The sequence below is a fragment of the Neovison vison genome, chromosome 5 (assembly GCF_020171115.1).
Source record: "Neovison vison isolate M4711 chromosome 5, ASM_NN_V1, whole genome shotgun sequence".
Classification (NCBI taxonomy): Eukaryota; Metazoa; Chordata; class Mammalia; order Carnivora; family Mustelidae; genus Neogale; species Neogale vison.
The window spans coordinates 11,540,236-11,565,081 of record NC_058095.1 but is presented as its reverse complement, the minus strand read 5'-3'; the positions used below and the strand labels follow the sequence as shown (position 1 = coordinate 11,565,081).

General features: G+C 50.5%; 1 protein-coding gene across 2 annotated transcripts in view; it reads left to right on the top strand.

Annotated features, from left to right (window-relative positions):
* ARSG (arylsulfatase G) overlaps positions 1 to 24,846 on the top strand; it is a 96,979-nt gene that overhangs the window by 35,039 nt on the left and 37,094 nt on the right. For both annotated transcript variants that reach the window (XM_044247567.1, XM_044247568.1), the window contains exons 3-5: positions 18,837 to 19,024; positions 22,803 to 22,850; positions 24,699 to 24,810. In XM_044247567.1, the coding sequence (XP_044103502.1) occupies positions 18,837 to 19,024; positions 22,803 to 22,850; positions 24,699 to 24,810 (348 nt within the window). The remainder of the gene's footprint in view (positions 1 to 18,836; positions 19,025 to 22,802; positions 22,851 to 24,698; positions 24,811 to 24,846) is intronic.

Here is a 24,846-nt window from a genome sequence, read left to right as displayed (position 1 = left end):
TCTTCCCCACTTGTATTCCTAGCACAGAGCGCAGTGTCTGGTGCCCAGGAGGCAACTTATGCATCATTGTTTATCGGAGAATGGGCTTTAGGTTAAGATCCCTTGACATGTCATCCCCAATTCTGTGTGTTGGAATTTTCTTTTCTTTTCCAAGAAGAGATTTAATCCATAGCATCGACTAGATCCTTACAAGGAACCGGGTGGCCAAATACTTAACAACTTCCGCTTTTGGTGTCGAGTGGGTTTGTGGGGAAGCATCTGGCCCGTTATTGAAACCGAGATTTCTGAGGCCTGGACCCTCCCCTTCCAAGCTGTCCCCCCGCCGTCCCCCCAACCTCGTCTCATCCCGAGCAGAAATGGCCCCTTGGGATCCAGAAGCAAGCACTGTGTGCTGGGCTCTCCTATTTCTTCTTCCCCTTGTGAAAGTATCCTCTCCATCTGGGCCTTGTGACAGGGGCCCGGCGGCGGCCCTCTGGCCCGACGTCTGTGTCCGCTGCAGCTTTTCTCTCTGTGCTTTGTTGACAGGAAAGCGGGCTTCCTGTGAGGCCACGGATTGATTCATCGCTGGCTCGGCCCCTGCCTACTCACGGCCGGTGGGGAACCATGACTTTCAGACAAGAACTCCTATTGCCAAACAGGGTCTCTGGGTGACTTGAGAAAGTGTCTTTTTTCTTGTCTCTTTCCTTTTAGAATATTGCTTCCTCGGACTCCCACGACAAATTACCATCCACCGTGTGCTTCAAGCAGCTCCTACTTATCCTCTCAGGGGTCAGGAGACTTAAAAGTCCTGAATCAAGGTGTCAGCAGGGTTGGTTCTTTCTGGAAGCTCCAAGGGAAAATCAGTTTCATGACCCTCTTCTCGATTCTGGTAGCTGCAGGCCATCCTGGGCCTCCGGGGCTTGTGGACGCATCGCTCAGTTCTCTGCTCTCGCTCTTTGCCTTACGGGCGCGTTTAACTCCCCTTCTTCTCGTAAGGCCACCGTCACTGGCTTTCGGGCCCAGCCTTATCCAGTATGACCTCATCTCAACTCGATTACGTCTGCAAAGGCCCTATTTCCAAACAAGGTCATGTGCACAGGTTCTAGGTTGACATGAAGTTGGGGGTGGAGGGTGAACAATGAGCCAGAACAATTGGCCGACCCAGAACAATGAGCCAACCGCCTGTATCTTTACCCCTGCTCCTCCCATAATCTGTAATGTAGCAGGCGCTGGACGAACGAGTGTCGCTCTGAAGATTAGCAATACTGCTGAAGAGGTCAGCCTCTGGCGTCAGGCTCTACTGCTTTCCATCTGTAGGACTCTGGACAAGTTCCATCAACGCTTGGAGCTTTGTCTTCTTCTCCTGGAAATGGGGACCATGGTAGCACCCACCTCAAAGGATGTTGTTGGGATTAAATTAAGTAATCCGAACCCGTGCAGGTAGTTAGCACAGAGCCTGGCTCTCGGTAGACCTGGATATGTGTGAGTTACAGTTAACTTTGGTGTTGGCATTAGAAATAATACCCACCTGAATTGTCGATGTGAATTGGCTTCTCTGCATAACGAAAGGTCTAGATGATACATCATGGAAGGAGACGTGGGTTCTGGAGACAAATCCCTGTTACTCTCTAGGTGGACCGTCCACAAGGAGCCAACATCTGTATTTGAATCACACGTGACAGTTTCGGTAATGGCTAACCCGTGCTGAGCACATGGGAGCTGCCCAGCTTTGGGCATCACCCCCCGTTAATTCTGGCCACCTCCCTGTGCTTCTTTTCTTTCACAGGTGAGGAAGTCAAGGTCAAGCCACTTGCCCCAACTTGGCTGTCTCCTTGGGATCTGCTTGAGTCGATTCCTTTCTGGACCAAGTCCCCAAGGCAACCCTTAAGTGTCTCCATGACGTTTCCCTGCCAGCACACACCAGCAGTGTGTTTTTTTTTTTTTTTGGTTGTTGCTTTTTTTTTTTTTTAAATTCCCCACTTACTTAGGATAGATGCAATTTTCCAAATCTGTCATTGGAGCAGGCACCATTCACAGCATAACCATGATGGCATCAGTGTTGCAAAACAAAAGGATTCCTTGGGGGAAGAAAGGCAGAGATGTTAGTGCCCCAATTTTGGTTCCTTACAGACGTCCTAACTTCCATGTACGTAGCGGTAAATGTGGCCAGAACCCCCACAGTTCTGAGGGTTATGATAGACCTTAGTCACGTACTGTAGTTCCAGGTCAAAGAGCGTCCCCATCATGCTATCACATAGGGGGGAACCGAAGCCCAGACAGGAGTGAAGTGATTTTACTACTCCAGTGGCTTTCCAGCATGTGGGGGCCGGTTATCCACTTTGCAGATCGATTCCATTAAAAATAACGATGAACAATTTATTTGTGAAAAAAATGAAGTCTCCGGAAAGCAGTGGACGTCTCTTTATCAGAAGGCATCGCTGTTCTGGGCTCCCAAGCATTCAGCGACAGCCCACCTGGGCACTTCCAGGTGACTGGGCCCCTCGCACCTGTCAGTGGGTTCAGCAGACAATGTACCTTTTGCCCTTGACCTGGTGGGCTGGGTGTTTTGTCACTGTCCGGTGCAAATCTGAGTTGAGCGGTGCTGTTGAACATGAAAATTTAAGAAACAATAAAATAATGCAAGGAAAATCAAAATGTTGGAATTTAGCTGAAAAGGCCAGAGACTTGGTAATGAACTAAAACTCAAAACTTTTCAAGCAACTGGAGAAAGGGAGTCCAAGACAGCCTGCGTGGCCATGGGAATTAGCGGAAGGAAGCACTCATGCTTTAAAAAAAAAGGGGGAAAAATAGTATTTCACTGGGATCTCTTTCAGCTCTTAGGAGAGAGTCAACTCTGAAAATAGTTGCATCATTTAAATGATTACGAGAACCCCGTGAATAACCTTGATAGTGCAACAGGAGCTTGGTTCTTGTCCGCCGCACACCGGAGAAGGCTTTCACCTTGTTCACCTTGTGATGAACCAGCAACCGATTCTTGGCAATTCTGGGAGTGAGCAGTGACTCCTGGCTGATGCCTGGGTTCTAGCAGCGGCTTAGGGTGTCCAAACTGGGGTTTGGGCACCTGAATGGTCATGACCTATAAGTCTCTGGGGGGAAGTGGGCCCAGCCAGGCAAGCCCAGATTCTGGATGATCACTTAGAGTCTCCCAGGCTGGCTCAGAAATCAGGCTGACCAAACACTGTAAACCATTCACTTGTGCGGACCGACTTGGAAGTATGTTACCTTTGCCCCCCTTGATTTCCTTCCATCCTGCTTCAGCCCTGCTGGGCCCCCAGTCTAATCTGAGTCAGGTCAGTTCTGCTGCTGAGCAGAGGCTGGGACTTAGCTAGGAACCAAAGATCAATAGTCATCACTGGAAGGTCAGAGGCTCCCAAGGGCTTGAGTCTGTTTCTAGAAAGGGCCTCGGAGAGGAATGAATTGATCTGTCAATTTAGTCAAACACCTCATGTGATTTCTGTTCTCAGCATTGGTTTTCTGCAAACAGGCATCTACCCTGTTAGCTCTCAGAGTTTTCTTGGCTAACCTGTTGCCTTCGGGAGGGTTTTGCAGCAAAAATCCCGAGGACACTGGGAGCTGGACCAGCACTCACAAAGGCAGGGGATGGTAGTGAGGTCTTCCTGAGAGCTAGGGTGAAAAGAACATTCTGAGTGAGACTTATATAAGAGAAAGATTCCCTCCCCGCATGTAAACCCTGTTCAGCTTTATCTCCATTCCTTCCCCCACAGTGATTAAGACTTAGGGTCGAAGGAAAAGAGCCTCTTGTCCTGTGACCTTCCCCTCTAACTTTGAGAAATTTGCTCAGCATTACTGGACAGGCTACTTTATATCTTTGCCCTCGGGTAGTACATCCAAAGGACATAAAATCACGCAATGCCCACCTACCAGCCGGGCCAAGGTGAAGCCTATACAGAGGGTTCGGCAGGGTTTAGCCTCATGGTTCTGTTTAATAGATGGGAACCAGCAGGAATAACACTGTCTAGATAACACCCAAGCTTCGAGAAAAGGAACTGAACTACTAGCCCGTGAGGCCTTGGCGCCAGCCTGCTTCACAATCACAAGTTCAAAATTGCCTGTCCAGCGGCTATTATTCACTCTTCTTTCACGTAATTTGGCAAGGAGTCTCCGCTAAGAGCCCATCATAGGACAAATCCTGGGAGACTCCAGCCAACTGTGCCCTAAGAAGCTCCAAGCAGGTGGTGAAGAAGCTAAGATAAAGCAGCTTTTATTTTTATGTATTTATTTATTTATAAAGATTTATTTATTCTTCTGAGAGAGAGAGTATGAAGGCTGGGCAGAGGGAGAGGGAGAGAGAGTCTCAGATAGACTCTGTGCTGAGCGCAGAGCCGATGTGATCCCATGACCCTGAGGTCACAACCCTGAGATCGCGAGTTGGGCTGAAACCAAGATCAGCCGCCGGACCGACTGTACCACCCAGGCGCCCCAAGAAAGGCGGCCTTTAGCATGCAGAATGGAAATGTGCTGTATGAGGAGGAAACCACATACCTCCTGCTCTCTCCACCTCGGGGCTTTAGTCCCCTGGATTGGGTGGAACTGAACATGGATCCTCTGGGATGGATTGAGCACGTTGCTTATCCCTTGGTCACAGTCAAGAATGAGAAATGTCTATGCTGGGCTTCTCGCCTTTTAGATGATCGAACCAAGAGCCAGAGCATGTTAAAGACATTTGCCTGGAGCTGCAAAAACAGAGAGGCCATCGCTCCAGAGGGAAGCCAAGAGGTACTGGACCTCACTGTTGAGACCTTAGAGAGGAGTAGGAATTAGCCAGATGAAGGGGGAGGAAAGCGTGTTGTAGGCAGAGGGAAAAACAGGAGCAAAGACCCAGAAACGAAAGGTGCCCTTCCCTGGACACAGATTACTGGAGGCTCCCGCAGGCACTGTCCTAGAAGCTGGGAAGCCATCCCTCATCCAAACAAGAAACCCTTGCTCTCCCAGGGTAGCCATTCCAGTGGTGGAGCCTGGCTGGGACAGGGAATGTGAGGCTGGACCGAAGGACGAGGCCGCTGGTGAAGGGTCTCATGCACATGTTCAAGTGTTTGGCTTGGTCCTGGAGGCAGTGGGGGCCCTGAGGACTGAAGACATCGGCCTGCATTTGAGATGGATTGCTCCAGCTTCCCCGGGGTGGCCCACACTGGCAGCTGCGAGGGCAGTGGGCAGATTGCAGGAGCATCCGGGATGGCATGGCTTAGGGCTGTGGTAACGGGGAGGTGTCCAATTTAAGAGGCACCAAGATGCCCGTGTGTGTGTGTGTGTGTGTGTGTGTGTGCATCTTGTCATGCGCCTTGCGTGTGTCCGTCCTTGAGCAAAATTGTACTCATATCCACAATGAGGATGTGGAAAGGAAAGGGGGAAATTGCTAAGGATCATACCCAGCTCAGCTGCAGGAATCTTTTTTTTTTTTTTGAAAAGAGCAAGAGTATGGATGGATGGATGGATGGATGGATGAGTAAACAAAACACAGCAAGTGTACTCTTTGCTGCCTTATTTGCATGTAGTTTACAAAAGGCCTGCACATCAGTGACCCCACCTGACAACTTTCTGAGCGCTGACTTGGCGGTCTTCCCATTTAACAGAAGGCAACATGGAGGCCAAGCTGCATTGGTGGGTCCCACTAGAGTTTTTCTCCAGTTCTCACCTCCCGCTCCATCCCTCCAAACACAAAGGCCACAGCAAATAATTTTTAAAACCTATTTCTGCCTCCAGGACTTTAAATTATGAATGGAGCGAAGACAGTTCTCATTCTAGGCACACCACAATTCAGACAGTGGCCACAGCAAGATCTATTTTAAATTCCTCATAGATGAAGGCTGGATAGGCTTAACTTTGCAACGTTATGTCTCTCCAGGGCCTTTTGGGTCAGCGTTTCCAGCACTAAAGTTTTCTGATTCTAATACACACAATTTATGCGGTGGTGAGTTGCTTTGGTTTCTGTCTGGCTGTGGCTTAATTTGCGTTGATTTTCCTGTTAACTGGCTGCTGTCATGTCTGGCTCTCTACTTCCAGCCTGCCTTTACAATCTATGTTCAGACTTTAATTAGGACCCCTGTTGGTGAACTGGCCTGAGCCTGCCCAGATAGATTTGGGGAAAAACAAAAAAGAAGCTTTCCAAATAGCAAGACCATTTTATCGCTTATTAACTAGTCCCTGCCAAACGGAGACAGAGGCTGGGAGAGAGGAAAGGTGACGGGCAGGTCAGTTCACTGGACCGCATGGGGTGTTGGTGGTATTTTTTTGGGGGGGGCGGAGGGTACCAACAGGATTCCCCAAAGACTTGGAAATAAGGGAGAGAAGATGGTTTCTGAGCATCAAGCGATGCGAACGTTAACACAAGCTGGACTAATTGAACCCTCAAAGGCATCAGTTTGAAAGATTTGGGGCCAAATGGACAAATGTATGTTTTCCAACTAAATGACCTCTTCACGTTTTGTTTGCTCGCCCACCAGATTTTGCTGGAGTGGCTCCATGCCCCCAAGGCACGCTGTCTGGGGCTGCCCTTGCAACTCCGACCCTGCCCTCGCAGAACCCACAGTCTGGGGAGGAACTCAAAGTTACACGTGCCGTAGAAATGCATGTCAGCGATTCCCACGAGGGTGGTGGTGGGTGATCGAGGAGAGCCCATCCCCAGGACGGCTGTGAAAGACAGCCAAGCAGAGACAGTATCTAGGCAATGCCTTTCGGGTTCAGCCCATGGGTACTGGTCCACGGTAGAAGGGATGGCTTCAACAATGGGAATTATTTTTTCACCGTTCCAGAGGCTGGGAAGTCCAAGATCAGGTTGCGAGTGGGGTTGGGTCCTGCTGAGGACCCTCTCTGCAGGCGGTCCCCGTCTCACTGCGCCTCACATGGAGCGGGAAGAGAGAGAGAGAGAGAGACCTCTGGTTTCTTCCTCTTCTTATAAAAACACTAATCCTATCATAGGGACTCTACCCTCGTGACCTCGTCTAAATCCAGGGACCTCCCCAAGCTCCCACCTGCAAATACCATATAGTAAAACGTAGTGTAGGGGTTTCAGTCCCACGTGCCAGGGCAGAAACTTGTGATTCATAGCCTTTGTGCAGCGCAGACCCACTGACAAAGCTTGGTCCTTAGAGGATGGTATTTCCCCAAACTTAGCAAATTGAAGGATTTTTCTCTGATCCATGAGAATTATCTTTGCATTAATTAATTCCATAATCACCAAGACAAACTTTGGATTCTGATTTCCTCTGTAGTTGTTGACCCCTGTGACACTGTGGTTCCTGCCCTCATCCCCGGAGTGAGTTGGGAAACAGTCATTCTGGTGTTTCTCCTGGGCTCATGTGGTTTGTGCGGATGTGAGTCAGGCTCTTGGGGCGGACACCACTGAAGGGGAGTCTGGGGACCTCCCTAGCCCAAGACTAGTCACCTGGCTAAGGTAATTCCCTCTGGGTTTACCTTGCCAAAGCTCCCGATTGGCCCAGTGCCAGCCAGCCTTCTCTCCGAGGTAAAGGTAGCAGAAAGAACATGGGATTTTTGGTTGGGGACGCCTGACTTAGGTTCTAGCTCTATTGTTTCCCAAATATAGGGCTCTACGCTCTTGCCTACGGCACAGTGACAGACAGAGTAAGGTGCCTCTACACCCATACCTGCTGCACGGGCTTGGGAAAGCTGCAGAAACTCTCTCTGCCTCACCTCCCTTATCTGTAAAATGGGAATCCTAGGCATTTGAAATCAGACGTGCAATACAACTGGGGTGGCAGTCCTTCGATAAACGGCAGTTATTTCTATTAAGATAATAATAAAGTTAATGCCTATTTCTACTTTAGGTCTCAGCTTCCGTGCACATTCCTTGGAGAATTGCTCGCTTCCTCACCATGCCTGTATGCGTGCCTTGCGTGTTTTCGGAACCCCCTGTGCTGGCCGTTCCCCGAGCTCTCTCACACTCTGGGGTTAGCCAGCTCCCTTCCTGAGCTCTGGGCCACCCTAGGGCAGGGCTTGATGCTGTTCTGTGACATTCTGGGCTCCTATCCTGTTACACGCACACTGGGGTAGCCAAGACTCTCGGATTTTAAGTGGAAGCAGCACAGCTCAGCCCGCCTGTGCACAAAAGCTCTTAACGGAGCTTACGTTCTTAAACTAAACTCTGCAGAGAGTCCATCTGATGTCCAGGCTCCGGAGCCAGTTGCTTCATTTTTCTTCTAGACTCCTCCATATGACGGGAGAGGTGGCCCTCTGGGGAGCCTGCCCGGGTCACAGGCCGTGGGCCGGATCTTTGAGGACACGAGACTGTGCCGCTCTGCTTAGCCCACAGCAGAGGCCCCTGCCGTGGTGGGCTGGGTGCGTGTGGGGCACCGGAGTCGTGGGGATGGGGTGGGTGCAGAAGCAAAGCGCGCCTGACGCCTGTCTGGTCCAGCCCAGATACTATCCGATGAAAGTGTACATTCAGACCCGAAGAGGCTGCCAGGAGGTTTCACGTGCTCTAGAAGCCAAAGTCCAGACTCATCATCCAGGTGGGGGTTGGGAGGACACTGTGACGCTGCTCGCTCGTGGAGGATGGGCAGGAATTTGGAAGGGCAGGAGGAGGAGTCTCTCTGACTTTCTGGGCTGACGTGTCGCAGAGTCGAGGTGCTGGAGAGGCGCGTGTGGGACACAAGGGAGGAAGGGATGGCAGATGTCCTGGGAACAGGAGTCCCATTGGGCTGAACTCCGGGGCTCAGCAGGGGGGGCTGTTTGTGTCCTGGTGCTGCCGTGACAAGGTATGACGCGCGGAGAGGCCGAAAACGACAAAAATGTATTTTTTCACAGTTCTGGAGGCTGGAAGTGAAAAATGAAGATGTTGGCAGAGGCGTGTTTCCTTTTAAGTTCTAGGATAATTTCCGTCTTCGCCTCTTCCAGCTTCTGGTAGTCGCAGGCATTCCTCAGTTTGTGGCACTGTCCATCCCTTGCCTTTGTCCTCATGTGACCACCTTCCTTCTGTGCGTCTCTGCGTCTTCTCATGGCATTCCCCTCGCTCTCTTCTTATACCAGTCCCAGGAGGTGAAGGACTCGCCCTAATCCAGCACGACCTCACCTTAACCGCTTACATTCCCCAATGACCCTATTTCCCAATAGGGTCATATTTTGAGGGACGGGGTTAGAACGTGAACCTGTCTTTTTGAGGGACACAGTTCAGCCACATCAGGCAGCAGAAGGATCCAGAAGGTCGAAGAGGTAGGTGGAGCCAGAGCCTGGTGGGTTATGGTGGCCACGCAGAAGGAAGTCACTGAAGACGTGGGGTCCGGGGTTGGTATGACCCCCTGGTCCGCATGCTAGCATGGGCTGGGGGAGGGGAGTGAGCCTGGCATCCTGGGAGGTCACTGCAGTGATCTGGGTGAGGCACAATGGCTGTATACCTCCTGGGTGGCATCGTGGGGCGGGGGTGGGGGGGGAGTGGGCAGAGCCGAAGGAGCAGAGAGGGTCCTGCAGATGAGGTCTCAGCCTCCAGCCAGGTTTACTGGGAGGGAGGAGGGCACGGGGTCTTGGAGGGAGGACTCTGAGCTTGGTGCTGTGCACACGGAGGCCAGGTGCTGTGTCACATGCGTGCGGCAGGGACTGTGATGCCTGGGGAGTGTGAGCGACAGCCAAGGGCCTCGCCTGCCCCGAATTCCAACCGTTGGTGCCCAGCACACTGCTCTCCTGCATATCTGGAATGTTCTCTCTCCCCCCATTTAGTGAGTCAGGACACTGATTACCTTGACTGCCGTGAGTTTTTAAAAGCTTGCTCTGTTCCTGGAGCTCTGCTGGGTGCTTTGTACACATCATCCCACTGAATCCCTCAAATAAGCTGGTGAAGCAGGTGTGTTATGCCCATTTTGCAGAAGAAGATACTGAGGCCTAGATGAAGTTAGCTGTCTAGTCTCACACTAGGGGGAGGGGAGGATTTAGCAAGGCCTTGTTCGTCCACGTGTTTGCCCTCCTAGCGCTCTGCCTCCTGTAGTGCTCGCTTGGTGTTTCTCTGATGGGGCTTTGTCTCCCCAGCCACACGTCCCCACACTTCTGCTAAAGTAGAGCTACATGATGGAAAGGGCTGTGGGTTCCTCCCTGTAGCTCCCCCAGCAAGTTCTGCTGCGGTTGGCTGAAGTCCCCTGAGGCTCCTGGTGGCTGGAGGTGACCAGCTGCGTGCCCTACCCCAAGGGCTATCTCCGTGCTGCACTGTCAGAGGATTGCTTTCCTGGGAATTGTACAGGGCACACACCTCGCTGGGCTAAGATTGCCCTGGGGCCTCCAGTTGCCTGGGGCCCCATCTGGCTGTCCCTGGTGCTGAGAGGAATGCTATCTCGAAAAACCTGTGGTCCATCTGGCCTATGCTCCAATGCCCAGCCTGGGCAGCAATGATGGAGGGTCTGTAGGCCACCATAACGACTTTGGATTTACTTAGATTGCGGTGAGAACCTATTAGAGGGCTTCCAGGCAGAAATTAATGTTAGCTGATAAATAGATTTTGAGATTACTTTGGCTGTCCATGGAAAATAGAGGGCAAGATAATTGGGAGCAGGAATGGAAGTGGGGAGCATGATGACCACGTACAGCGGGGCAGATGGCGCACTGCTCAACTCTGAACAACAGCGTGAATGGCATCCCCTGGGGAGACTATAATATTGACTGTGGTAGTAGTCTGGGTGCCAGATGATAGCAGCTTGGACTAGGACGTTAGCAGGTAGGTGGAGAGAAATGCACAGATTCTGGATATATTTGAAAGTGGAGTCCTATCAGGAATGGACTAATAGTTTGGCTGTGGAAGGGGAGGGAAAGAGAGGAATCAAGATGACTCCTTTGGACTGAGTAGCCGAGTAAGAGACAGTGCTATTTCCCGAGATAGGGAAGGCTGGAAGGGGAGAGCAGGTGTGCAGGGACACATCTAAACGAGACCAGATGAACTTGCAGAGACTGGCAGAGAGCACAGCCACGTACCACATGGGTCCCAAGTCCAGCGGATCTTCCTCTTCTTGCTCTGGGAAGCCCTGTGGGCTGAGGGACAAGTGGGGTCTGAGACAGAACCCATGCGGCTGGGCAGGGCCAGCTCTATGGGCGTCAGCCCGGTGCAGCCAGACACGGCCCCCCGCTTTAGGAAGGCTCTTGGTTCAAAGCCCTGTCATTGCCATCTTGAAGTGTGTAGTAGATTCTGAGCAAGGGCTCCCTTGTTTTCTCTTGCACGGGGCCCTGCAAATTGTGCAGCTGGTTCTGTTGTAATCAAGAAGCGACACCAACAAGCCTGGGCCAGCCCGCACACAGCTTACGGAACGTGCAGTTTCAACAGGGAATGAATCCGAGGTTAACATAGATGCTCAGACCTGCTATGTATGCAAGGTGCCTGGGTGGTGGTAAGGGCTTGCTAAGCCTGAGCTGGGAGTGATAAGAATTATCATAAGGGACAAATATTTAGGAGTGGGAGCTGGGTGGGTCACGGGCGTCAATCTCAGGTTGAAGAGAAAAGGCTGGGCGGAGATCAGCGTTTGTCTTGGGAGCAACAGTGGGACGGCAAGGTGGAACTTGGTCTGGAATTCCAAGAGTAGGAGTCACTGGCTGCCTGCCCCATCCAGGACCCTTGGGGCCCCCAGGATGTCTGGCAGGCGGGGATGCTTTGGAGAAGCCCGTGCCTGGGAAATGGGCACATAGGGATTGAGGGAGGGGAAGCTGCAAGTGAGTCTTCCAGCCCCCGGGGACTGAGGGTCAGGAAGGAATGTCAGCGGGGGTGGGGGGTGGGAGGTCAGAGCCCCTGGTCCCCCTGAGGACTGGAGAGAGGCCTCGCCCAGCACCTGTGTACCCAGTGGCGCATGCTGGGGCCCACGCCTTCCCTGCCCTCAGCCTCAGTACAGCCTGCTTCCAAGAGTGGCTGCGGGTCCAAGCCTAAGCTTCTGGAACCTCGAGGTGCCATGTCACGGCTCCCTGAGGATGTCTCTTCTTTGCCATGTGTCCCCTTGAAAAATGGCTTCAGGGACTTTAGCCATCTTCGGGGTGAATTCTGTGGAGGGGAGGCTGTGGGAACCCGCTGCTGTGGGCTGAGGAGGTCTGGAGCCGAGGAAGCCCAGGGGAGAACTCTTCCTTCCGGAAACATGAATTCCCAGAACCACGGCTTGACAAAGAGACCCCGAAGCTGTTGAGTGTGGTGGCCTCTTGTTCTCAGGCAGGACCCCAAGGAGCCCAGGCGTCCAGGTGCCTGCTTTTCCTCTTGAAGGTTTTCAGGATTGGAAGCTCCTGGGCCAAATCTGGATTGATCATAACAGTGTTTTGTCATGTTATTTCAAGAAGCTCTTCTGACGCCCAGTTAGCACTGCTCTCCTTTCTCAGCCAGCGGCATTTGGAGGGGCGTGTGTGTGTGTGTGTGTGTGTGTGTGCACGTGCGGTGGGGGGAGTGTGGGTGCGTGTGTCCCACACCCGTCTTTGGATGATGCCTCTAAACTTCTTGGGCCCGTGCCCTGAGTCTGAGGGACTGTGGACATTTCCTCTCTGCTTAGAAACCCCACTCTCTCTCTCGGGGCGGGTCTCCTCCCAAGACAGCCTGTGGAGTGGGTACTCCCAGCCCCCTCCCTTCGGCTTTCCAGATGGGCTCTGGCCTTCCTGATGGAGGCGGCGTGGTTACGGGGCCCGCACAGGGGATTTGGGATCGGATGGGTCTGAGTTTATAGGCTGCCTGTGGACCCTAGTTTAAGGCAGGGGCTGGCACGGAGCAGAATGCCTCGGTACAAACTGCTGCTCTCGCTTGTCTGGCCGTGGGTCCCGCTGCCTCAGTCTCCCCATCTATATACTGGGTATATACTCCCCACCTATACACAACAGCACAACCTAGGGCTGCCGTGTTCAATGAATTAACACACACAAAAGGCCATGCCCACGGTTAGTGCGACGGAAGTGGTTGTAATCATTCGCAGGAAAGCAGAAACGGCCTTGTAAGGCTTTTGTTCAGAAACTAGACTGAACGGTCGCTGAGGACAGGAACCGGCTCGGTCCTTCCTCAGCGTCTGTCACGAATCCGTCCCTGCTCGCCGCTAGTTTGGGACTAAATTGAATGAAACGATAGGTCGCCACCTGAGTTATACATGAGTGTTTTCCCGTCTGAAGAACCGCGCACCTGACACCCAGCTTCGAGGGCCTCTTCAGCGGGAATCTGGCATTTTCCTCTGCGTCTGTAAGATTTGGATGATTTTCTAAATTGAAATGAAATTCTCATGACATAAAATTAACCTTTTTTTAATTTTTGAAAGATTTTATTTATTTATTTGAGAGAGAGAGAGAGTGAGCAGGAGTGGGGGCGGAGAGAAGCAGAGAGAGAAGCAGACTCCCTGCTGAGCGGGGAGCCCGATGTGGGACTTGATCCCGGGACCCTGAGATCACGACCTGAGCCGAAGGCAGACGCTCAACCAACTGAACCACCCAGGTGGCCCCAAATTAACCATTTTAAAGTGAACAACGTGGGCGCCTAGATGGCTCAGTTGGTTAAGCGTCTGTCTTCGGCTCAGGTCATGATCTCAGGGTCCTGGGATCGAGCCCCACGTCAGGCTCTCTGCTCAGCAGGGAGCCTGCTTTCCCCTCTCTCTCTGCCTGCCTCTCTGCCTACTTGTGATCTCTCTCTCTGTCAAATAAATAAATAAATATAATTTTTTAGAAAAAGAAAATTAATGGGAAAATCAGGGCTCTGGGATCAAGCCGCACGTTGGGCTCCCTGCTTCTCTCTCTCCCACTCCCCCTGCTTGTGTTTCTTTTCTTATTGTCTCTCTCTGTGTCAAATAAATACATAAAATCTTCAAAAAAAAAATAAAGCAAACAACTCAGAGACATTTAGTACATTTATAACATGGTACAACTACTATCCCTATCCAACTTCAAAATATTTTCATCATCCTAAAACAAAACCTCATACCCAGGAAGTAGATTCTGCCCGTGGCCCTCCTCCCTCCAGCCCCTGTTTTCCATCTCTGTGGATTTACTGACTTGGGGCATTTGACTGTTTTTGAAGGGCTTCTCCCTTCATGTCTTGTTTTCAAGGTTCATGTGCATTGTAGCAGGTGTCATTATTCTTCATGGACATAATTCCCCCAGCCGGTGGATGGGCCACACTTTGTCCACCCACTCACGGAGTGGGTGTCACCTCCACCTTTCAGCCACGGGGAACAAGGCTGCTGTGATTATGAACGTGTCTGAGTACCTGATTTCATTTCTTGTGGGGACTCCCAGTCCTGCTGGTGGAATTATTGGGTCACATGGTCAGTCAGTTGGTAAGATTTTAAAAGTTTTTCCTTATAATCCCTAGGCTTGAGAGAGAAAAGGGTGGCTGGATAGCTCAGTTGGTGAAGCATCTGTCTTCGACTCAGGTCATGATCCTGGGGTCCTGGGATCAAGCCCCACATCGGGCTTCTTGCTCAGCAAGACACCTGCTTCTCTCTCTCCCCTTTGACCCTATCCCTGCGTGTGCTATGCTCTCTCCCTCCCTCCCTCTCTCTCTCTCCCTCTCTGACAAATAAATAAATAAATAAAATCTTTAAAAAAAAAAAAAAAAAGAGAGAGAAGGAAAGGAGGAGGAGAAGAGGAAACCACTGTGTTGCTGAAACACGCTGCAGTCCTGACTACCCTCCAGGGCCATCACCCCTCCAAATGCCAAGGTCAATGTGAAGGGCAGGGTGTTCAGGGCCCTCTGTAACCAGGCTGGGGGGTGGGGGAAGAGCTCTGTAGCGCATCATGGAGGGGTGGGAAAACATTACAGACTCCTAAGGATTTCTTTAGTCCAGTTGGACCTGGAGGCCGTTTTAAACACTGTATTTTAACCCCCTCTGTCCCAAGTCTTCCAGAGATTTGTGTGCTCAGAGAAGCAGGGATTTGTATGCATTTCCACATATTCTTGCCCCGGGCTGAACTCTGTGAGGGCACAAAAACAAGAAAATGTCCCCAGGCTGCTCTAATCCCCCCCTACGCTGACCCCCCAGAAAACACGGCCCTGGGCAGGCGGCCTGGGCAAGTGGCCAGTCTTGGTCTAGAGCCGCTGTCAGTCGGTTTGGGGGTCACCACCATCCAGGTGTGGGGTTAGGGCGGAGACCTGAGGCCCTAATGTAGGGGGCAGGTGATGAGCCAAGCTCTGCGGTGTGTGGGAAGGAAGTACTTAAACAGGCCCTGCTTTCTGTGACCTCATCCCCTTGCTTTCACATGGGTCCCCTGATGTCCTCTCTTCATGACAATTCACATCACGATGCTTATGCTTGTAACCTCCACGCCAGCTCGTTATCTTTTAAACTTTTGGCGAATGTGCCCAGAGGACCTCCCCACCCCCCCATCAGACTTCCCAGTAATGTTTATTTTGAGGTTTGGTTACACTTACAATTAAGTTGCTGGGAAGGAAAGACCCCTTTCTTTCCCTCCCCTCTCCCCATCTTCTCTCTGCCCTTCCCCCTGTATTTACAGAGCCCTGTTCTAGGAGCTGGAGATAAGCTTCTAGCAGCATGGGCCAAGCCCCCTTTGCCCGGAGCTGGCATGGAGGGAGGATGGCCCAGAATGAAAAGATACAAAAATAAATCAGATAATTGGGGTTGGGGCCAATGCTACCATGTACACCCCAGGGTGCCCGATTAGAGGACAACAGAGGCCCCCTTGCAGGAAAACCGAGGAGGCAAGAAAGGCCATGCAAAAATCCGGGAGAGCGTACCAGGTGGAGGCTGACTTTGGGAAGGAGCTTGCACTCTGCAGACCCGGGAGAGGCGAGGAGAGGCACCGAGCCCTGCTCGGCTGCGCTGACCTGGTGTCTGTGGGTCAGTCCCTTACCCACCAGACCTTGGGCTTCGTGCTGCCCAGGATGGTGGCTCAGCAGACGGACCCGCCTCCAGGCACCCTGGACACATGTGGTTCCAAGACGCCGAGCTTTATTTTAAGCTGCCCCTCCCTATCTTCCCTACCCTCCCGCCAGGCTCCGGCATTGACATTGCCACTGCCTTGCTCATTCTAGACTTTGGGTTGTCATCCTTTTGAAACTTATACTATTATACATTAATTATTAACTTTTTAAAAAAGATTTTTATTTATTTATTCGACAGAGAGAGATCACAAGTAGGCAGAGAGGCAGGCGGGGTTGTGAGGGGGAGCAGGCTCCCCGCTGTGCAGAGAGTCCAATGTGGGACTCAATCCCAGGACCCTGAGATCACAACCTGAGCTGAAGGCAGACGCTTTACCCACTGAACCACACAGGCGTCCCAATTATTAACTTTAATACTAAAAATCTCAAACATAAAAGAAAGTGAAAAGAATAGTCACATAAACACCAGTATACCCCATCGTTATTAACAGTTTGCCATTTTTGCTTGCACTTGTTCTATCTGTAAATAGGGTGGTGTTTTTCCTGAGTCATTGGAGGAGTGCAGAGTGCTTCTTTATTATAAACATCATAGCATATATCTCTTAAGAATAAAAACATTCTTGGGGTGCCTGGGTGGTTCAGTGGGTTAAAGCCTCTGCCTTCAGCTCAGGTCATGATCTCAGGGTCCTGGGATCGAGCTCTGCATCAGGCTCTCTGCTCAGCGGGGAGCCTGCTTCCCCCTCTCTCTCTGCCTGCCTCTCTGCCTATTTGTGATCTCTGTCTGTCAAATAAATAAATAAATAAAATTTAAAAAAAAAGAATAAAAACATTCTTAATGTAATAACGTCCTTAGTGTAATAAAAATATATTCCTGATGAAATAAAAAATGTGATATACATAGACAACAGAAGATTATTCATCTGTAAAAAAGAAGGAAATCCTACCGTTTGTGACATATGGGCGTGGACATTATGCTAGGTAGAAGGACGCAGACAGAGAAGGACAAATATTATATGATCTCAAGTGTATGGGGAATCTAAAAAAATCAAACTCACAAATGTAGAGAATAGACTGGCAGTTGCCAGGGGTGGGGGTGGGGGTGGGGGAAATGGGTGAAGGGGGTCGAAAGGTACAAGTTCCCCGTCGTGAGATAAGTAGGTTCTAGGCATGTAATGCATAGCATGGTGATTCTAGTTAATCATACTGTATTATATGTTTGAAAGTTGCTAAGAGAGAAGATCTCAAAATCCTCATGACAAGAAAAGAATAACTCATAACTACGGGAAGTGATGGCCATTCACCAAATTTAGTGGCAATCATTTCCCAATATATACATTTATCAAATCATTATGTTGTACCCCTTCAATGAATACAATGTTATATGCCAATACAACTGGAAGAAAAGAAAAAAGAACAAAAGCATTCTCCTACATGGCCATAATCAAGATAATGGACAATGATCATGCAATGTCATCTTATATTCAGTCCATATTAAATTTCCCTAATTGGCCCCCAAATGTGCTGTTAGCATGTTTGAGCTGGGATTCCATCGAGGAACATATATTACATTTGGTTTGTCTCTTTAGTGTCCTTTAGTACAGAACATCCCCCCTCTATCGCATTTTTCCCTGGGATACTGACTTTCTGAAGACTGACACCAGTTGTCATAGAATGTGTAGACTGGCTTGTTAGATTATTTCCTTGTGGTGTCATTTAATTTGTTCTTCTATCAGCTACATTTCCTATAACCGGAAATTAGGTCCAGAGGTCTGATTAGATTCAGGTTAAATGTTCTTGACAAGAATCCTCGATGATATCAACTTGGTATCATCCTATCAGGGGACGCACAAGGTCAGTTTCCCCATTATTAGTGACATGAAGTTTAATCACATTCCTTGATGGTAGGAGAATGGCTAGACTTCTTTTATATTTCTCTACAGTGTCCAAAAAAGGTTGGACACTAAGTGTAATAGATACAGCAGGTTCTTTTTACTGGCTGTAGTTCCTCTATAAAGTCACTGAGAACACTGAATTAAGGAATACTGAAACTTTGCTTCCAGAACATCTACAGAGTTCGGCTTCTGTGAGCTTCTGGTTACAGTCAACAGATCAGCACAGAACCTTGTTTTTGTTTTGTTTTGTTTTTTTAAGATTTTTTATTTATTTATCAGAGAGAGAGAGAGGGCGAGAGAGCAAGCACAGGCAGACAGAATGGCAGGCAGAGGCAGAGGGAGAAGCAGGCTCCCTGCCGAGCAAGGAGCCCAATGCGGGACTCGATCCCAGGACGCTGGGATCATGACCCGAGCCGAAGGCAGCTGCTTAACCAACTGAGCCACCCAGGCGTCCCAGCACAGAACCTTGTTTTATGTGTGTTTCTGTCTTTTGATTTAATATAGTTTTTGATTCATTAACATCGAGATGGCCAACAACACTGTAATGCATTCCTGAATGAAGCTTATCTAACACTTGTACTTTCTCTGTAAGGCACATCACATCTCTATAATGCTGAAGTAGTCAGCCCTCAGCCCTACGTGTGTGGGCTATTTTAAACAGCAAAATCACCAACACAAAGCACAAAAAACGTAAAAAACTATAGCACTCAGTAGACTGTGGAGAAGAGGACATTTGCTTGTCGCATGGGAGCCAAAACAAGGTCACCTTCGTCATCCTCAGCTAGGGATGCACATGTGAGGAAACAGAATGTTTTGGGACATCTTGGAATGTCCATGAGTGAGGGCTTAAAAGCCATGAGTATTGATTTTTGGAGATAACAGTTGGGCTTCAGTGAGTCCATGAATTTGAAATATGGAATCTTTGGATAAAGAGGATCCACAAATATACTGGATCAAACCAATCTGAATGAGGTGTGTGACCTTGAATTCGTTGCATTACCTCTCTGAGATTTATTTTCCTAACCTGTCCTTTCAAGGGGTGGTCTTTGAGCTTTTCCCAGCACTGAAATCCTGGGACCTGGGTGGGAACTGAACTTCCCTTGGTTTGGCTGTCTGTGGACGGAAGAACCCCAATCCCTTTTCTTTCTCTGCAGGTTTGTGGATTTCCACGCAGCTGCCTCCACCTGCTCACCCTCTCGGGCCTCCCTGCTCACCGGCCGGCTTGGCCTCCGCAACGGAGTCACGCACAACTTTGCGGTCACCTCTGTGGGGGGTCTGCCGCTCAACGAGACCACCTTGGCGGAGGTGCTGCAGCAAGCTGGCTATGTCACTGGGATGATAGGTAACACTGGAGCTCCAGAACTGGGGACCACCCCCCCCAACCCTGCATCTCCTACAGCATTTCCTGCGGTGCCTGCCTTGTGTTTGCGAAGACCCAGCATGCTGCCTCTTCTGCTCCTTTTTGTTTATTTCTTGCTGTATAAGGTCGGAAAGCTTTCAGCTGTAAGTCATTGACAAGACCCTACAGGGAACTAAACCATATAGGGTTTAGGTTTTCCTCCCATTGTAAGAAGCTGAGAGGTGAGTGATTGCTTTCATTGACTCAGCTGCTCCAGGAAACCGTTTCTATGTTTCTGCTCCGGTCTCCGTAGTCCGTTAGCTTTCGGCCTCATGCTTGTTGCTCCTTGGTTGCAAGAGAGCGGCCTCAGCGTCATTCACCATCATACGGCTTCAAGGAAGGGAAAAACAAGAGAGCAGGTGCAGGGCCTCTACCAGGGAAAGACACGCCCACCCCTCCCCGTGGACATGCACTTACATCTGATTGGTGGATTTGCATGGCCACGCCCCACTGCAAGGAAGGCTGGGAAACTGGACTTCGGACCCGGATTGGGGCGGGGGGGGGGTGTCGTCTCTCACCTGGGAACCAAACCCGACATCGGTTAGCGGGGTAAGTGGGGGCACGAGGCAGCGTCGGCCACACTGTCCAGCAGCTTCCTTTCCTTTTAAAATCTGTGTGGGATTCCCTATGATTCGGAAGTTCCTACCTGCCCGGCCCTAAGTTTTTATTTGCGTCAGGACAGGGAGATGCCTTCTGAAGGGATGATGTCCTCCATTGTGTGAGGAAACCGAGTTTCCGCCGCGTGAGGCGGCGGCGGGGCGGCTCACTGCCCAGGAGCGGTGTGTCTGCCCTGCCTGGCCCTGGTGCTTTGCTTCAGGGCTGGTCCTCCCTCCCGAGGCCAAGGCGGCGCCTCCGTCCCCGTGGCACCCTCAGGCTGCCGGTGCTGTTCTTCCGACTTCGCAAGAGCTGGTCCCGTGGGATTCCCGCCTCCCTCCTCCAAACCTCCCCGAAGTGGCAAGGGGGGGGGCGTGGGGGTGTTAACCCACAGCAGGCCCCAGTTTCGGGGGTTGGCCCCGCCTCCTCCTCTGGGTCAGGGGGCCTGACTATTATTTTTTATTATTATTATTTTTTTTAACTTTTCTGAATTATTTTATTTTATTTTTTGATGAAGTGTTCCAAGCTTCGTGGTTGACCCAGAGCACCCAGTGCTGCACGCATTCGTGCCCTCGCTAATACCTTAATACCCACCCCCGGGCTCCCCCATCCCCGCCCCCACCTCCCCTCTAAAACCCTGTTTGTTTCTCCGAGTCCGCAGTCTCTCAGGGTTCCTCTCCCGCTCTGATTTCCCCGCACTTCACGTCTCTGCTCCATCTCCTAATGTCCTCCGTGTTATTCCTTATGCTCCACGGGCAAGGGAAACCCTGTGATAATTGACTCTCTCTGCTTGGCTTGTTTCACTCGGCATAATCTCCTCCAGTCCCGTCCATGTTGATACAAAAGTTGGGTATTCCTCCTTTCTGATGGAGGCGTCATATTCCATTGTATGTAGGGACCACATCTTCCTTACCCATTCGTCCGTGGAAGGGCATCTTGGCTCCTTCTGCAGTTTGGCGACTGTGGCCACTGCTGCTATGAACAATGGGGTGCACATGCCCCTTCGTTTCACTCCCATCTGTATCCTTGGGGTAAATACCCAGATGTGCAATTGCCGGGTCATCGGGTGGCTCTCTTTTCAGCTTTTTGAGGATCCTCCGCGCTGTTTCCCAGAGTGGCTGCACCAGCTTGCATTCCCACCAGCCGTGTCACAGGGCTCCCCTTTCTCCACAACCTCCCCCAAGATTTGTTGTTTCCTGTCTTGTTAATGTTGGCCGTTCTAACTGGTGGAAGGGGGTACCTCAATGTGGTCTTGATTTGACTCTCCCTGATGGCTCATGATGGGCAACATGTTTTCATGTGTCTGTTGGCCATTTGTATGTCTTCACTGGAGAAGTGTCTGTTCATGTCTTCTGCCCGTTTTTGTTTTTTTTTGACTTGATTATCTGTTTTGTGTGTGTTGAGTTTGAGGCGTTCTTTATAGATCTTGGATATCAGCCCGGACCTACTTTTATAGAAGGTCAGACTGGAGTGTGGCAGGCCCCGGTGGGAGGAGGTACAAATTAGGATGCCATCTTTTCAATCCCTGCTGGCCTGTACCCTGAGGTATACTCACTGTGAGGCCCCCATGCTGGGCTGAGTGTCCTAACTGGACCCAGCGCTTGCATCTGGGTCACACTAACAGCCCGGAAGCGTTTGGCCCCTGGGGCTCTCTGACTCTACAGTTTCATGAGGCAGCAAGGGGGCTGGGTGCTTCCTGAGCTGAGCGCGTTCCACTTGCCCTTCCCTCTTCATGGCTTTGAACCCCAGGTGAACAACTGATTATATATCAACTGCTCAGCTGCTCCCCTCTCCCCTCACTGCTCATCCCACCATTTGCGTGTTAGAAGCTCTCCAACCATATCCGTGTGTTGACATCATGAACTTCCTATAAGCGTGCTTAGGGGAAAAATTAAAACAAAACAAAACAAAACACCCACCAAAGGAATATCAAACCCCTTTGCCCCACCCACGCTTCACTTCTAACATTGGTCCACGGTCATGTATTTCCACCTAGTTGCATACCTCTTGGGCCTCCTCTTAACCCCTTCTTGTTATTTTATATTTCTATGTCACACAATTTTACATCTTTACAATAATTTTAATAATTTTAGAAATAAGTTAAACACTTTAATTTTGGATTTCCACGTAATGCTTAATCCATGCATTCCGCCTAGTGCCGAAGCCGTTTGCCTCTGCTTTCTATTACATTTTTCCCCAAACCTACAGTGCAATTGCAAAAAGGGAGTAATAGACACTCATCTGCCCTTTCCCTAGATTTCCTAATTATTACCTTTTGCTACATGCATTTGTCTCTAAAGGATAGTTTGGTGGTATTTTGTCAAGGCCATGTAAATAATTTACTTAGCCACCCCCCACAGTTGCACGTTTCTTTCTCTTACGTGCTGTTCAGTGCTGGCACTGTTTAGATCTTTGGACCACATTCTTTTCTCTGTCCCTTGCCTTGTGGGTGGTTTTCCTGGGGTCTTTACTCCGAGCGGAATTATTATGTCCTTGAGTTCAACACGGTCAGAGCTTCTGCCACACGTTTCCCAGTCATTCTTCCCTAGCAAACACATGTACAGAGTGAGGAGCAGCCATGCACGCCTAGGCCGGTCTCTCTGCAGGGGAACAGCCTCGGGAAGGGGGAGGTGGTCTTCCGTCCAGCCTCTGCGGGCTGCTGAGGGTGCTCAGAGAGGAAGATGATGAAAGTAGGAGGAAACCAGGCATCTCCAAGGCAATAATGGGGCCCACGCTTGTCCTCTGGGTCTTTGTAGAGCCCCAGCGAGGGAGGTCGGAGCAGGTGCAACGGGCACTGTGGGATTGCTGTGGGCACTGAACCCACTTTGAGGGGCAGAAGCTCAGCCCGCTGGCATCTGTGGGCCCCCAGTGAAGGCTTGCCTTCTTTTTCTTTGTGTGCTTTCCTGCATAGGTCCTGAGTCATTGTTGCTTGCTTTCTGTGTCCCTGTGGACTCCCTCTCCGTCCCAGAGAGCAAGGCTTGGCTTTCACCCAGCATTTGCAGCCTCTCTGCTTCCCTTCTGTAAAGGGCAACACGGATGGAGGACTGCGTATGTGCTCAGCTCCCCAGAGGCACTGGGAATCCCCTTGGGGGTTCCCTCTGAAAGTCTCTCTCTTGCTTTCCTACAGGCAAATGGCATCTCGGACACCATGGCTCTTACCACCCCAACTTCCGTGGTAAGAATTCTTTGGGATACTTGTTACCTGGGAAACAAAGTAAAGATCTTGGTGTAAAAGGCTTCCATTAATGTTTAAGCCATCCTGCTTCTGGGGGACACCGCTCCCGAGTTAGGATGTCTTCATTCACGGGGTCACTTAGGTGCAGTTGGGAGACCTATGGCACCCCTTGGTCTCACATTGTTTTTTCCCGGCATCTTTCCTGGCCTCCTCCCCACCTTGGTGCCTGCCAGCACTTCTGGCTTTCTTGTCGCAAGCCCATCAGTGTCTACATCTCAGGAAACATTTGGCCCCTGGGAGATCCAGGCATGTCCAGTGCGGTGGAAGTAAAAATTGTCCAGTGGGTTCATAGAAGCAGGCCATAAGCCCAGACAGGAGATGCCCCGTCTTGCCTTCTCCCTGTAGCTATTCACTGCCTTAGACTTTTGACTCTCTGACCTTGGAGAATAGGCCAAGATCCAGCTGCCTGAGCCAAGTGCCTGAAAATCAGTTTGCTGATTGATGAGTTCTCTGAATGTCCAATTCACCGAATTATTGATGGTTTTCCAAAGTTGTGGTTTTGGCCTCTGCTCTCCCTCTGACCTGCCTCCTCCTTTTCAGATGGGAACTCACAGACTTTCTCTTGAAGGTGACTTGTCATTATCTCAGCAGCTCAGGCTTCTCTGGGGTCCTTCCTTGAGTTTGCTTCCTGGCGGCTCCTGCTATTTTATAAGCGAACGGGTGGGTTTTTCCTTAATGGTGGTTCTCTGAGTATTTTGTGGACTTCTCCACCCCTCAGTCCACCCCAGGATCTCCCTCTAGCTCCATGGAAAGAGGCTGCTGTGCTCTCTGCTAGGTCTGGGGGAACGTATGCATCCGCAGATTTTTCCAGGGATTCGGCCAGCAACCAGCCTTCAGCCTCCTGTTCCCACTGGCCAACACCCTGTCCCACTCCTTCCTCCCCTCTGGTGCTCCTTCCTCCTCCTCTCCTCTCTTGTGCCCCATCTTTTTAGCTGGACTTCCCTAGCATCTTCCTTGTGTGCTTTGTAAGGAGTGGCAGGTAAAGGAAGTGAAGACCTGACTTTTCCACTAAAAATGACCACAGAACTTACTTTTCCCACTTGTGGTTGCTTCCTCCTTGAGAAATGAGGAGGTTGAACTAGATTTGGATGTGGAAACCTGGAGTCCTATGCTGGGTGGGGGATGGATCCCGAGACAGGAGCCCGCTGAGCAGGATGAGGTGGTGCCATTTTGGGCTTGTGGTGTCTGCCGTTGGGACTGAGAAGAGAGAGCACCCGCTATACATTTGTGTCCCTGGACCAGATCATCTCAAAAAGACTGCTGGCTTGGGTACTCTGAGGTTTCTTGATTCCTGTCTCTGAGTTCATTTGTGTCTCCTCCTGCTTCTTATACCCCTTCCCCAATGTACTGTCCTGGTGCTCCTTTACCCTCATTCAGATACACCCTCTTCTAGTTTAATCTGCATATCTTACTTCCCTTCAGGCCCTTGCAGGCCCTTGTTTATGTCTTACAGTGCCATGCCCGTATCTGATTTTCACCAACTCCTTACTGGATGTGTTCCTAAGTGCGCTGGCGATTGGAGGGGTGCCACACTTCTCTCCACTTCCTCCCACTCTGGGTTAACTCTAATCCCAAGATGTTTGGCAAAGCTAGTCTTACAGCCAGAACCCAACAAAGTGTTTTCTTCGCATACTACAAAGGGATATTAATCAAATCCTCTTTTAATTACATACTCCATAGCCCTGCAGTATTAAATCATGGAAAATTAAATTTTTGTCCTGGGTGTAAGAATGCAGACTCATAGAACAGAAGGCAAGTGGGGGTGCTCACCAGTTGCTTCTCTTCCAGGTTTTGATTACTACTTTGGAATCCCATACAGCCATGATATGGGCTGCACGGACACCCCGGGCTATAACCACCCTCCTTGTCCAGCGTGTCCACGAGACGATAGACCAGCAAGGTAATCCCATCCAAACAACTGGCAGTGGGCTCCCGA